The 12,220-nt window shown below is 35.2% G+C and overlaps 1 protein-coding gene across 1 annotated transcript; it reads right to left on the bottom strand.

Moving 5' to 3' along the window:
• Positions 1 to 812: 812 nt before the first annotated feature.
• LOC145785225 (otogelin-like protein) lies at positions 813 to 9,835 on the bottom strand. The gene is made up of 14 exons (XM_082596911.1): positions 9,777 to 9,835; positions 8,691 to 8,707; positions 6,402 to 6,456; positions 5,853 to 5,977; positions 4,815 to 5,019; positions 4,509 to 4,684; positions 3,956 to 4,199; positions 3,533 to 3,746; positions 3,171 to 3,306; positions 2,874 to 2,989; positions 2,179 to 2,329; positions 1,594 to 1,716; positions 1,305 to 1,413; positions 813 to 1,005 (listed from the first exon to the last, which is right to left on the bottom strand). The coding sequence occupies exons 1-14, from the start codon at positions 9,833 to 9,835 to the stop codon at positions 813 to 815; spliced, it is 1,923 nt and encodes a 640-aa protein (XP_082453037.1).
• Positions 9,836 to 12,220: the final 2,385 nt, after the last annotated feature.

Below are 12,220 nucleotides of genomic sequence, written 5' to 3'. Positions count from 1 at the left end.
CTTTTTCCCTTTTACTTCCACATTTCCGTTGTGAAGCACTTCAATCTCTTCGCCATTAACAGTCACCTTCAATGATCGATCACAATGGAATCCACTAAACAAGACAAACAGGTGTAAAAGTTTTTTGCACATTAATTCAGCGTTGTAGAACGGTAGTAAGAACAAAAAGAGTCTTAGATTTCATTTAATTGTTATAAAAAAATAGTTTAGGCCAGTAGTTCCCAACCTGGGGTCCGCGGACCCCTTGGGGGTCCGTGAGAAAGCATTTGGGGGTCCGTGATTACCTTGATGAATTTTGGAGAAAAAAAACGAAAAGTGATCTTTTTACTTTCATTTCTCTCTTTAAATGCAAATGTGTTAAGCTCAAGCCCACGAGAATAAACTGTACCAGTATGCATTAAAATAAATCTATGATGCTGCCTACAGTGTGTACATTGACCTTTTAAACTGCATCTACCACAACGCATGTCGATTACAGTCAAATCAGGATTGGCTCGTCTATTACGTAATAGAAAGCATGCGGTGCAACCAAAGTTTACCTCATAGTGGCGGGAACGACACCGCTGCTTGGTGCTTGCAGTTGGAGACTTTGGGATACCATAATATGCAAATACTGCTGACAGAATTAATAATTTGTCTAAAGGGGTCCGTGACAACAAAAAGGTTGGGAACCACTGGTCTAGGCCGATGCTCTCAAAATTTAAAAGTATTGTTCTGTTAAGTTTTGAACGGTAAAAATATGAACTTGTAATTTTTAAAAAACAAAGCTTATTTTTGCAAATAGGCTATATTTCTGGCAAACTAAAGTGGTCTTACGTGCACGTATTGATAAGCTGAACTTCAAAAGCAATGTCTTGTAATCCTTCGCTTCTTGCCAGAATGTAGTTGCAGCGTCCATCAAAGTCAAAATTTTTCCCATCAAACGTTGTATAGTGATTCCCAATGGCTTTGCATACTGAGTCGCACACATTTTTGGTGCAAATCCATCTGCCACGAGCGCATACACTGAAAATAGAAAATTTGGAAAATAGCATCAATCTTGCAGCAATGACTACAGACGAAGTAAAACAATAAAATTAACTCCTAATACAAACAACAAAATGTAGTACAACTTCGAAAACAACACAACACATTCAGATTGAGCCGTTGATTACATTAAGTTTGAAACAAATAGCTATGAATATCAGTTTAAAAAATAATACTATCATACTGGTGTACTGGACACACAGCATTTTCCATAATTACAATTATAAGTTACAGTTTGCTAATTTTGTGTTGTTTATACGATAGTGTATTATAGTTACCATCTGTTGCAATCTTGTCGAAGCTTTGATCCCGGAGCATATTCTTGGCGACCGTATTGACATGGACAATCGTGTCGTGATACACATGTGCCATTGTGAAGATAAGTATCTGTGAAAACATTAAAGGTTCTGTGAAGATTTCACTTTTGTAGTCCTCTGAAAATACTTTATTTGTGATGGTACTTCATATTATGAAATATGGGCAAAAATTTATTTAAAAAAACCTTTTATTCTTAGGTTGATGATAAATATTCCTTCAAGCAATCAGTTAGGCTACATAATATTTTACCTGTTGGGCAATGACAGCCTTCAATGCAATGATCATTTTCGCAGTTGTAGCTGGTGTCGTAACACGTCTTTGGACATGAAGAGCCACAAACATCGTAGCACAAATTATCAGGGCAGGTCATGGCTGGTGAATAAAAGTAGATTGAGTTTAATACAGTTCCCCTCACAACGACATATTGAAAAGGTGTAGTCATTTTGCAGTTTAACTATAGTCCCTATCCAATTGTCTTATTCTTTTTAATAATAACGATATTTGTCGATATACAGTAGCTTACTCAAACATTACGGTACACGTGTTTAGGCCTACACAGAGAATCTGCAATAATACGTTGCTTCACAAATGCGTATGTTCATGCCGAACAAACACCTTTGCAACACAATATATGTTGCAATCTACATTCATGTAACTGAAAAAAAAACAAAAACACGAAAAAGAACGCACACTTGTTCGTGTTCTTAAGGACGTGAAAGTGATGGTAGGCTATACATTGTCTACAGAAAATTAGGTTAAAACTGTGCACGTAGGCCTACAGTCGGCTAAAACGTTTTTCAAAGCAAGAAAATCAAACTTGGTCTAACATCTTACCGCATCTGTCTTCATTTCTCCAATCAACTATTACACCAAAGCGTGCACATTCTCTAAAATATGCTGACATTGAACTGCAAACGTTGTCATCATCTCTGGCCCAGCAAACATCTTCTTTGCATGCTTCATAGTATGGAGCAGGATCAATGACCTGAACATAAAAGTCAGCCGCTTGGAATGATTGAAAACTAAAAAAGAACCAGTTGGATTAGGTTTGTTATCACTTTTCAAGAAACCTCAAGATCAAGCGACGCTGGTTCCACTCTCGGAGTGTGCGCTTGAACAACGCATTTCAAGAACAGCTTTCCATTCAGCAGCGCCTAATCGATGGAATAATCTATACATAACACTTCAATAACTATTGAAAACTCTTCTTTCTCAATATCGCCAACCGGCCTGTGTCAGTGGTAAAGCATCTACAAGTAGGCTACATGGAACTACCATGATTGTGCTCTCAAAAATGCTTTCTCAGTCCGAGGATAAAGGTTCTCACAATCAAACAACGCAGATAGCGAGGAATTTTTCAAAATAATAGCTTGCCTTTTTTTGATTGCGTATATTTTTGCGTAAAATCATAGCATCATTGACTAATGCAGTCTTACTTTTGTGCTGTGGCAATTATCAGTTTAAAATCTACTCTTATCAACTTGAAGAGTCATGGAGTAACGAAACAAATCAGATTAATATCAACTCACATGTTTGCACTTAGTTTCCATGATGTATTTGCAGCCCTGTAAAGCTTTGGCGAGAACAGTTTTTTGATCATTTGTAGCTTTTGAGCAGTATGTCTTTGTGTCAGTTGAGCTACAATCTGAAACCAAGAACATTTAACTTTAAATTATAGATGAACACAGTGTTTTCAGACATAGAGTGACTTTAAAATGTAAAAAGATCAAAAAAGCAGCTTCAGCAAGTCAGTGAAATATTTTTTTTAGATTTAGAAAGAATATTAGCAACTCAACAGTCAATAATGACCATTATAATGCATCTACCTCCAACAGCCCAAGATTTAACAAAATCCATGACATGATTGGCCAGTTTTCCATCTTTACGCTTGAAGTCATTGAAGTGATTCTTATCATAAGTTCCACAAAGACCCTGGGTTCGTTTTTCTTGGTCGTCACCAACCTATAAATTGTTTAGTAACTCAATAGTTAAACAAGATATGCTTACGGATGGAAATAAAAAATATTTATAATATGTTTAACACTACAAATCTATGCAAATTACCTAAGTAACATTTATTCAAACAGTGTTGAATTAGGAAAATTGATTACAAGAGCAAAATAAATCATTTTATTTGTATATTTATTTTCTTCGGTTAAGAGTAAACAATGACGCTGTAGGGACTAACCCTGACGAAAACTGATGCCAAACCATCCCACTTGACGTAGAGTTCACTTTCTGGATCTCTGACAACAATGAAATCTGCTACTCTTTGAATCAAGACACCAGACATTGACGCAGGCAAAGCGAGCTTTTTGTCGTCCACGAAAGCACCAGGAGTACCGTCGATTTGGTCGGACTTCAATTCAATCACCAGGTCTCCAACATAGATACTCAGGGACCTACAATTTAAAAAAAATACCGTTTTATGTTTTATTTAATGCCTTCCAACAACACCATTAGCCCAAATAGATGCGTGAACACTTGGGTGAAGATAAGTAAGCAATTTTCTTTTGTTTGCCTTTAGCTAACTTACAATGCTTTGTTACGGTAGAATGTTTGGATTCGAAGGCCAATTTAAACGCAAACTTCTTAAGAAATAAATTCTTGCCTTTTGCAGTTCAATCCGTCACAGTCATCGTCATTGTGTACATGAACCGCAAAAAAATGATCAACGTCTTCTGCGAGAACGTATGTGCATTTTCCTTGGAATCTGTAGATTTTGCCATCAAAGGTGCGGTAATGGTGCTGTCCCCATGTCATGCAATAACCTGTTTGCTCGACTGGAACATCCTTATTGGTGTAAATGCCAGTCACAGCAGCTAACCCAATCGGATCAACAGGATCATCAGTTGCTGTAAAACCAAATAAAAACAACAATAATATCACAAAATTCTTTTTTATGTAAAGTTTTATTGATAATTTGATTAATTATTGTTTTAAAGTAGAAAATTTTCACAAAATATTTCTTCGCATTAATACGAAATAATAAGTTTTGTTGGATGTTATGCAATGTTTTTTTTTAATCTACGTAAATTGACTCCAGAGGCAAAATGCAATCGTGTAGGCCTATAGCAATTTCTCCATGCAATATCACATGTTTAGCTTGCCTAAACACGAACACAGCTTCCCAAATTAAAGTCAAATTCAATTCAAATACGTACGCATGCACATTGGGGATTCGGAAGGCGACCACCTTCCTGCTACACAAGTGTAGAACCCTTCATCAGGCGCGTGGGTCAATGCATATCCTTGACGGCAAGATGGTGTGCATTTGTGGTAGCCATCAACGTACTTACACAGAATGTAACCGTTTTCAGGCGATTCCATGTTATTGCAGCTATAAGATTAAACAATTATTTGCAAAAATGACAACAAAGAAGAGAGAACATATAAGATTGGATGTATAGGCCTATTTAGTTTAGTATTTTTTTAAAAAACTTTTTAATTTAACTTTATAAATCGGATACCTTTTTTCACCCATGATACACTGCGGAAATTGGTTGGCCTTCGGAAGCGAAGGAGACCATTCACCATTCTCTAAGTCGCACATGTACAAGTGAGTGTGCTCGGTACGGAAGCCTGGATTGCATTGAACTGAGCAAAGCATTTTGCCATCGGTGTTTTCACATTGCACATTTCCATGCACTGGATGCTTTGCTTCGCAAAGAGACCCTGAAATAGAAAAAAAAAATGTAAAAGTTTATATCTAAACTTGCGAAATAAACAACGATCATTCTAAAAGCGAAACTCAATCTCTTTGTCAAACTTGTTGAGCATATCGAAATAGCTTACGCTGAAGCTTCCATAATGTACGTGTAGAAACATTGTTAATAGGTTTGCAATATTATAAGCTGGGCATTGCCTCAATATTTCATAAAGTCAGAAGAATACCAGACGGAAAACGATGTTTTGACAATGAACGCAATAAGAATTTGCAGTCACACAAAGAACTCTTGAGACAAAAGTTAAATATTGTTTCTAGCACTACTGTAGCTGCAACGTTCACCTGATAAAAGGGAAAGTAGAAGCCACGACAAACAAGTTGATTTATTGTTTCACTGACGTTTCGCGCACCATGACAATGCGCATCGTCAGAGCGAATAACTTACAAAATAAAATTTACAAAGTTATGTACCGCACTGCAGTAGGCTATATAACTTTGTAAATTTGATTTTGTATATTATTCGCTCTGACGATGCGCATCATCATGGTGCGCGAAACGTCAGTGAAGCAATAAATCAACCTGTTTGTCGTTGCTTTTACTTTTACTTTCATCAGATAAACATTGCAACAATTACTACTGTAGAAACGATAATCGTTCTGATGAACACCCAAACTATTCAGTATAGAGTTAAATATTGTACTCAACAGACAGCATTCAAGACAGCAGCCTTAAGCCAAACAAAAAGCCGCATAAAACAATGACCCACTGACTTCAAAACCATTTGTCATAGCACATAACTAGGAAACTTTTAAGAGAGTTATTACAACATACACTGACTCACTTCTGCACGATGGAAATCGTGAGCCAAGTGACCATTCACCATTTGTCCAAACGTTGACCAGGGCATCACCAACACCTGCTCCGCTTTTGAAAGTGAAACCAGATTTGCATGTGGCGCTGCATCTCCTATTAAAAGCGATATAGATACTGTAGAATTATTTCAAGTACACGGCTTGACATGACATGGCTAGACTACGTTTGGCTCCATGTGCAATGAACAGAAATCCTCAATTGCAGTAAAATCTGAGCACAGAGAAACAAGAACTTTGTACATTTGAAATAATATAATCATGTTAGTTGCCTTTGAAACAAACGACTTATATTGCAAACAAATCCTATTTCAAATTTGTTTCTATGATTTACTCTGAGCCATGACCTCGAAATATATAAAGACCTGCAATGAAAATGATTGTTAAACTTGGATCTAGCACTTTATACGTTGTTTTACTATTTTGATGAAATACCGGTAGTTTAGCAGGGTCCGGTAATTTTTGCAGATTTTATTTGTATTGAATTGTTCGTTTTAGCAGACATTGACAAATGCCCTTACATGATTCCATTTTCACTTTTGCACTCGATTTCTCCATTTGGTGGTGCCTCCAAATCTGAAACAAATGAAATTAATAGAATTGAAAAATATTCACAAGTCAGACAAGGTGACAAGCAATCGTCATGATGTGATATCAACAAAATGTGATTATTTAAGTAGATACTAGACAGCACCACTGAACCGATGGAACAAGCAGAATGCATAATGCAAAGCAGACATAATGCACGTTGTTTGAAATACCTTCTATTGGTTGACTGAATAAAAAGCAACAAATCTTTGTTAAATCTCAGACCAACAGTAAGCCTATCAATCGAAACCTATAAAGGGCACGTCTTAAAAGTTAAATAAATTGTTCATATTTTAAGCTAGCAATGCTTTCTTATACAACTTGCTTTTTTTGCTGATCTGATTGTTTTATAGAAATTAATTTAGGTTAAATGCTGTTGATTTGATATTAACCAACAGTAGCAACATTTTCAAGTAAACCATGAAAAAACAAAAATATTTCTAAAATAACATTTGCAAGAAAATGTTTTATTAAATACATATCAAAATAATATAGATGATAAGAAAACAATTGTAAAATTAAGGGAATGTGGATATTTGTTAAGTCATTGAGACCCCAGTTGAACGAAAATGGAAAACATATATTTGTGTTTCACCCTTGTTTGGGATCATCAGTGGTGCAAACGATTGTACTAATTTATATATTAAACGCAGCAATGAAGTATAAAAATTTATAAATATTAAAAAAGGTTTTTGCAATGAAGATCATCTTCAAAAGAACAAACTATGAAACGCACACCAGGATGTGGCGTTGTTGCACTTGTACCAATTACCAAGGATGAAACAGGTTGTTTTTTGGATCCTGTTCTGGAGGACTGTTAACCTCAAGTGCCAGAACCTGTCTGTGTAACCTTTTGTTAATTTAATTAATATTCTAAACACTTCTAATTGAATATATTGATTAATTCACTTGAGTGGAGGTTTTTTTATTCAGTTGTGTTTCTATGTTGATATGTCAAAAGTACTTGATATTTGAACAGCTATAATTCAGATGCTTATACATAAACATAGCAATGATGCCCTTGAAGTTGTTCCGGGTGTTACACAATTTTTGGGAAAAAAATGTATTTATAGAGGTTTGAAGACTATTAACCTGATGTCGAATATATTACCAAGAAATTAATTAAAAACAAACGTTTTTATTGTAAGGCTGACAAAAACAAATTTATTTGGGTTAAAACGAACAAAATCTTTTACATAAAGATTTAATTCGAAAGTTATAAAAATAAAATTGAGCCAAATCTAAACGAAATATTTCGAATTTTGTAATAGTTTTGTTTCGCTTTGCCTTATCTCACATTTCTTGTGCACACGTTTTGATATATTTTTACGTTGTTGTAACGTTGTCATTTTTGTTTCATTTTCACCTTATTATTCTGTACTGCAAGTTACGTCTCGCTTTACAGGTTTTGCCGTTTTCCTGTTTGCTAATGTGTTATACAATTATTTCAAATGGGGTAAAAACCAAAACCGTACTGAACTGAAGTAGGGTAGGTTTAAAATTGATTTTAAGCTTTTATCCTTAAAGAACAAGTTTTTAACGAAGCAATACGTTGAATAAAAACATCCAAAACAACAAAATGTCGTTAAATATTTAACTCACCGATAGGGGAAGAAATGTCGGGGTCCGGCATTGTAACTGCAAAACATTTTCGTTGAATATCTCAAATTATAGACATACAAATTTACATATCTTATAACACAAACTTACTTCTCGTTTTATTAATATTAACGTACGGTCAGTGTAAGTTCAAAACGGATCCTACAGTAACTTGACCAATAAAATTACGTAATTTTGAACTTTGTATATTTATCTGTTTTCATTTGTGAGACATTTCACCTTTTTTCTTCTGTATTGTATTCTATTTCAACCACTTTAAGCAAATGTTGCTATATACAGTAGAATAGAAAGTAAATTTAGTTTATACCGTGTAGGCCTAGTCATATCAATTTCTCCAACAGCAATAAAAGTATTTTTATTGCTGTGGTAAGTAGGCTACTTTTTAACAAAATTTGTTAAAATTTTTATGAAAAATCATTATCAAAATCAAAAATCATAAAAATTTTGTTAAAAATCATTTAATGATTGCACTGCATAGTGTAGTAGTTATTATATTGAACGTCATACAGAAGTATCGTTTTTATTTGTGATTGATATTTCTTGGAAGAATAAAGCATTAAAATTAAAGAACCAAATTGTTCTAACATCATTAGCATACTTACGATCGTCGAAAGCAGCACTGAAATAAAAACAACAGTATTATTTTCTGTCACACTTTCTTGTTTAGTTAGTTAATGAGCATATCTACTTTGGAAATTTGCAAAACTTATTCTATGTTTACGTTAGCTTAACATATCATACAATGCGGCAACATATTATTACAAACAACAAATAATTTTAGAGAAAAAATACAAAAAAAAATTTGGTTTGCCTATTGGTTGATATTAATGTATTAAATAATAGCACATTTATATTCTATATAAATAATAGTCTTCCATTTTTCTTATACAGCTTGCCAGTTCCGCAAGAAAACTGTGGAACAGGCAATTTTGAAAATTATTTGCTTGAAAATATAGGGGTGCTAAGATAGATGATTGTTTTGTTGCAAAATAAATTTAAAGACATCCGGCAGATAAATGTGGAATCGTTCGATTACGTAACAAATAATGTGCCGTTTATTGCAGAACATACCTGAAGAAGGTGTGGATTACTTGTTTTTTTAGAAAATTTAACCTTGTGAGCTAGTTTTACTTAAATTTACGTTCTTGTTTTTTGTATGCAAATAAAACATAAATGCAACAATTTTCCTAAATTTAAGCGGCACCACTGGCAACGCCTTGCGGCGCCCAGTTTAGGAGCCGCTGAACTGTACGATGAAATACTGAGAAATAGCATTACACAACCCTGAGCGTAAAAATTAGACGTAGTTTTCAGTCTTCAAAAACGTTTGTGCCATAATAAAAGCTATATAATACTTGATTTTAACATTTGATGCAATAATGGCTAGCGCCATTGAGCGGATATATTGGTCTCAGTACTGCGCAATATCAAGGGGCTCATAGCAGTATAACATCACACATTTAAAAAAACAAAAAACAAGACACCACTAAAAGAAGAGGAAAATAATAACTTCATTCAGGAAAAAAAATGGTTTTATAGTTTTTCTCGAAATAGCAAGGGTAGTCTCTAAATAACTGGATGAAAAATCACGATCGCAAAATAATACGAGGTGTTAATTTGAAACTCTCTAGCCTCTTTAGGGTCGAATGATAATGGCTAAACATGAACACAGTGTAAAAATCACTTACCCGTGGGGAACAGTGCTGCTTATCAATAGCAAAATTGTTGAGAAGGCACGCAGTGCCATAGCGCTTCTTTGCGCAAGAATTCGCTCTTCTCACTTCTTAAGACTTCGTCGTTTTTGTCGCTATTTTTCTTTTGTAATCAGCAAATAATAGCTTATACCGACTGGCTCCCTGCTTGTTGCTGGAAGCAGTCCTCGATGCCAGCACAGCCAATTTGTCATTCTTTTATACTCATGGGGTGGATAAGGATATCCGGGAAGGGTGTGTTAAATTCACAAGCATTGATAAATTCATCTTTTAAGGTATCAAGTAACTTCTCTTCTAAAAGAGTGAAATCAAAAATCAAAAACGTATTTGAATGGTAAGATTCAACTTGAAATTAAATTATGTAACGGAAATTTCGATAATTGGGTTTGAAGAGCTCTACAAAGAGCCCTTGATCAATTAGAAATTATAAATTTAAGCTAATACAATGACAACACTTCATGTACAATTAATCGATCGAGTCGCAATCTTGTTTTAAAATCTCCTGGTTGATAAACTTTAGCTTACATTGTTTTTGACGATTTTCTGCACATTGCTTCAATACAATACCAATCATTGCAATTAATTCAAATCTTCAGTTTTTTAAAATTTACAAACCCATAGCCTACGACACTAGTCTACATGATTTATACAGTGTATAGTCTGATTATTTACATTTAGGCTAACATTTGCAGATCATTTTTTGTGCTTGTGGAAATTCAAATCTGTTTTGCTCATAAATTTTGTAATTTGAAATTTTTGAAGATACAAATTACAAATAAATTTCAAATACGTTCACCCTGACCTGAAAATATTTTAAGTGCTTTTCAAAACAAATCATTTGTAACAAACTAGAAATACAACTAGCCCCAATTGTTAACAGGACATTCAGTGCACAGGCAACCATTTTAAAATAACTCGTTTTTTCCGAAAATATGGCACAAAATACCTTACCCACTTCAAAATACACTTTTGACTGAAATGCATAAACAAAAGGCAAAAATATTGTAACATAACAAAAGCACACATATATTCAGACAGCCCAAACACATGAAAAGCAAATGTCTCTGGCTAAAAATTAATAAACTTTCAAGTGATAAATGCAGTTTTTAGTAGGCTACTCATTCAAATATTTACAATTGTTACAAATGTTCTGGTCTTTACAGGTTTCGGAGAAGCAATTTTGCAATTCCACGTTAGAGTGGTGTCGAAAAGGTTTAACTTGAATATGTACCGGTATCTTAGTTTTCATTTATTCGATTCCATTAATTTTTTGTCAATTGTTATCTGTCTGCAAAATTCTGACTTGAAAACGTTAAGGTTTAAATAATACTGTTGGCCAGGGGCGCTGGAAGTAGGGGTGCTCAAGGGGCTGCAGCCCCCTTAGAGCTAATTCAGTCCCCCGAAATTTTCAATAAATGCTTCAGCCCCCCCTAGAAAATTCTGACAATTTAAGGTAGCCTACATAACATATTTTCAGAAAATTATTTGAACAATAATTGCTACGATGAATCGAGTTCCTGTTACGTGTGGTCACGCTCATCATTCGCAATAAAGAGTCGTAAATCATAGGAAGCTATACCTCGCAGTAGCGGTACTAGCCACCCTCCCTACTAACACGGCGGTCCATCGTTTATTGAACATCATTCTGAATTACTGTATTTACATTTCACGCGTAGCCTACTTCTGAACATTACAATAATAGCCTACGTCATATTGCTTTGTCATGTCTGACCGACATGACAGAAGATAGTACAGTGAGAGAAGACGCACGTGCAAGGATATTTGGCTTGGTAAAACAAGCAAGCACGATGCGGCTTTATTTTGCGATTACCTGCAGCGGTGAAGTTTTTCAGCCTGCAGAAGCCGTCGAAAGACAGCTCCAAAACAAGAAGATCTCTGCTTCTACAGCTTTGGAATCCATCACCATTCTCCCCAAACAGATCAAAAATCTCAGAAAAGATGAATCCGTTTCCAAGCTTATGGAAGCAGCAAGCGTCTTTGCGTCTGCCAATAACCTAAAGGCGTCAAAGGATCTCCGAGTGAGCAAAACTCCAGCAAGATTTCGAAACACAGAGGAATCGGATGCTTTGTCGTATGCGGGAGAAGGAGCGTGGAAACGGCAATACATCGAAGCTCTTGATTTGGTTCAAGCTGAGCTTGATCGAAGATTTGACCAGGCGTATCTGCAAACAGCAGCCAACAAAGAAAAGGCCCTTTTGAGCCGTGCAAACGGCGAGGAACGAACTGATACTGAGATCAGCTTACCCAATGCCATCAGACAAGATCGTCTAAAAACGGAACATACCTTGCTCAGAGATGTTGTAGGCCTAAGTGGAAAAACCGCAAACTCCGTTCAAAAGGTTGCTGAGATACTATCGCAACTGAACCTTCAAACACCAGATCTTTTCAAAGAAACGCGA

Source organism: Aplidium turbinatum, chromosome 16, assembly GCF_918807975.1.
Source record: "Aplidium turbinatum chromosome 16, kaAplTurb1.1, whole genome shotgun sequence".
Taxonomy (NCBI): domain Eukaryota; kingdom Metazoa; phylum Chordata; class Ascidiacea; order Aplousobranchia; family Polyclinidae; genus Aplidium; species Aplidium turbinatum.
Note: the sequence above shows the minus strand (reverse complement) of the source record. Positions and strands in the feature narration are given on the sequence as shown.

What these genes read in the sequence shown, in the direction of transcription:
- LOC145785225 (XM_082596911.1), bottom strand. Translation starts at nt 9,835, where the DNA reads ATGGCACTGCGTGCCTTCTCAACAATTTTGCTATTGATAAGCAGCACT. An exon ending in AAAAGTGAAAATGGAATCAT is followed by an intron (nt 5,978 to 6,401) that starts GTAAGGGCATTT and finishes CGCTTTTAATAG; the next exon opens with GAGATGCAGCGCCACATGCA. An exon ending in TGGAAACTAAGTGCAAACAT is followed by an intron (nt 2,330 to 2,873) that starts GTGAGTTGATAT and finishes TTTTATGTTCAG; the next exon opens with GTCATTGATCCTGCTCCATA.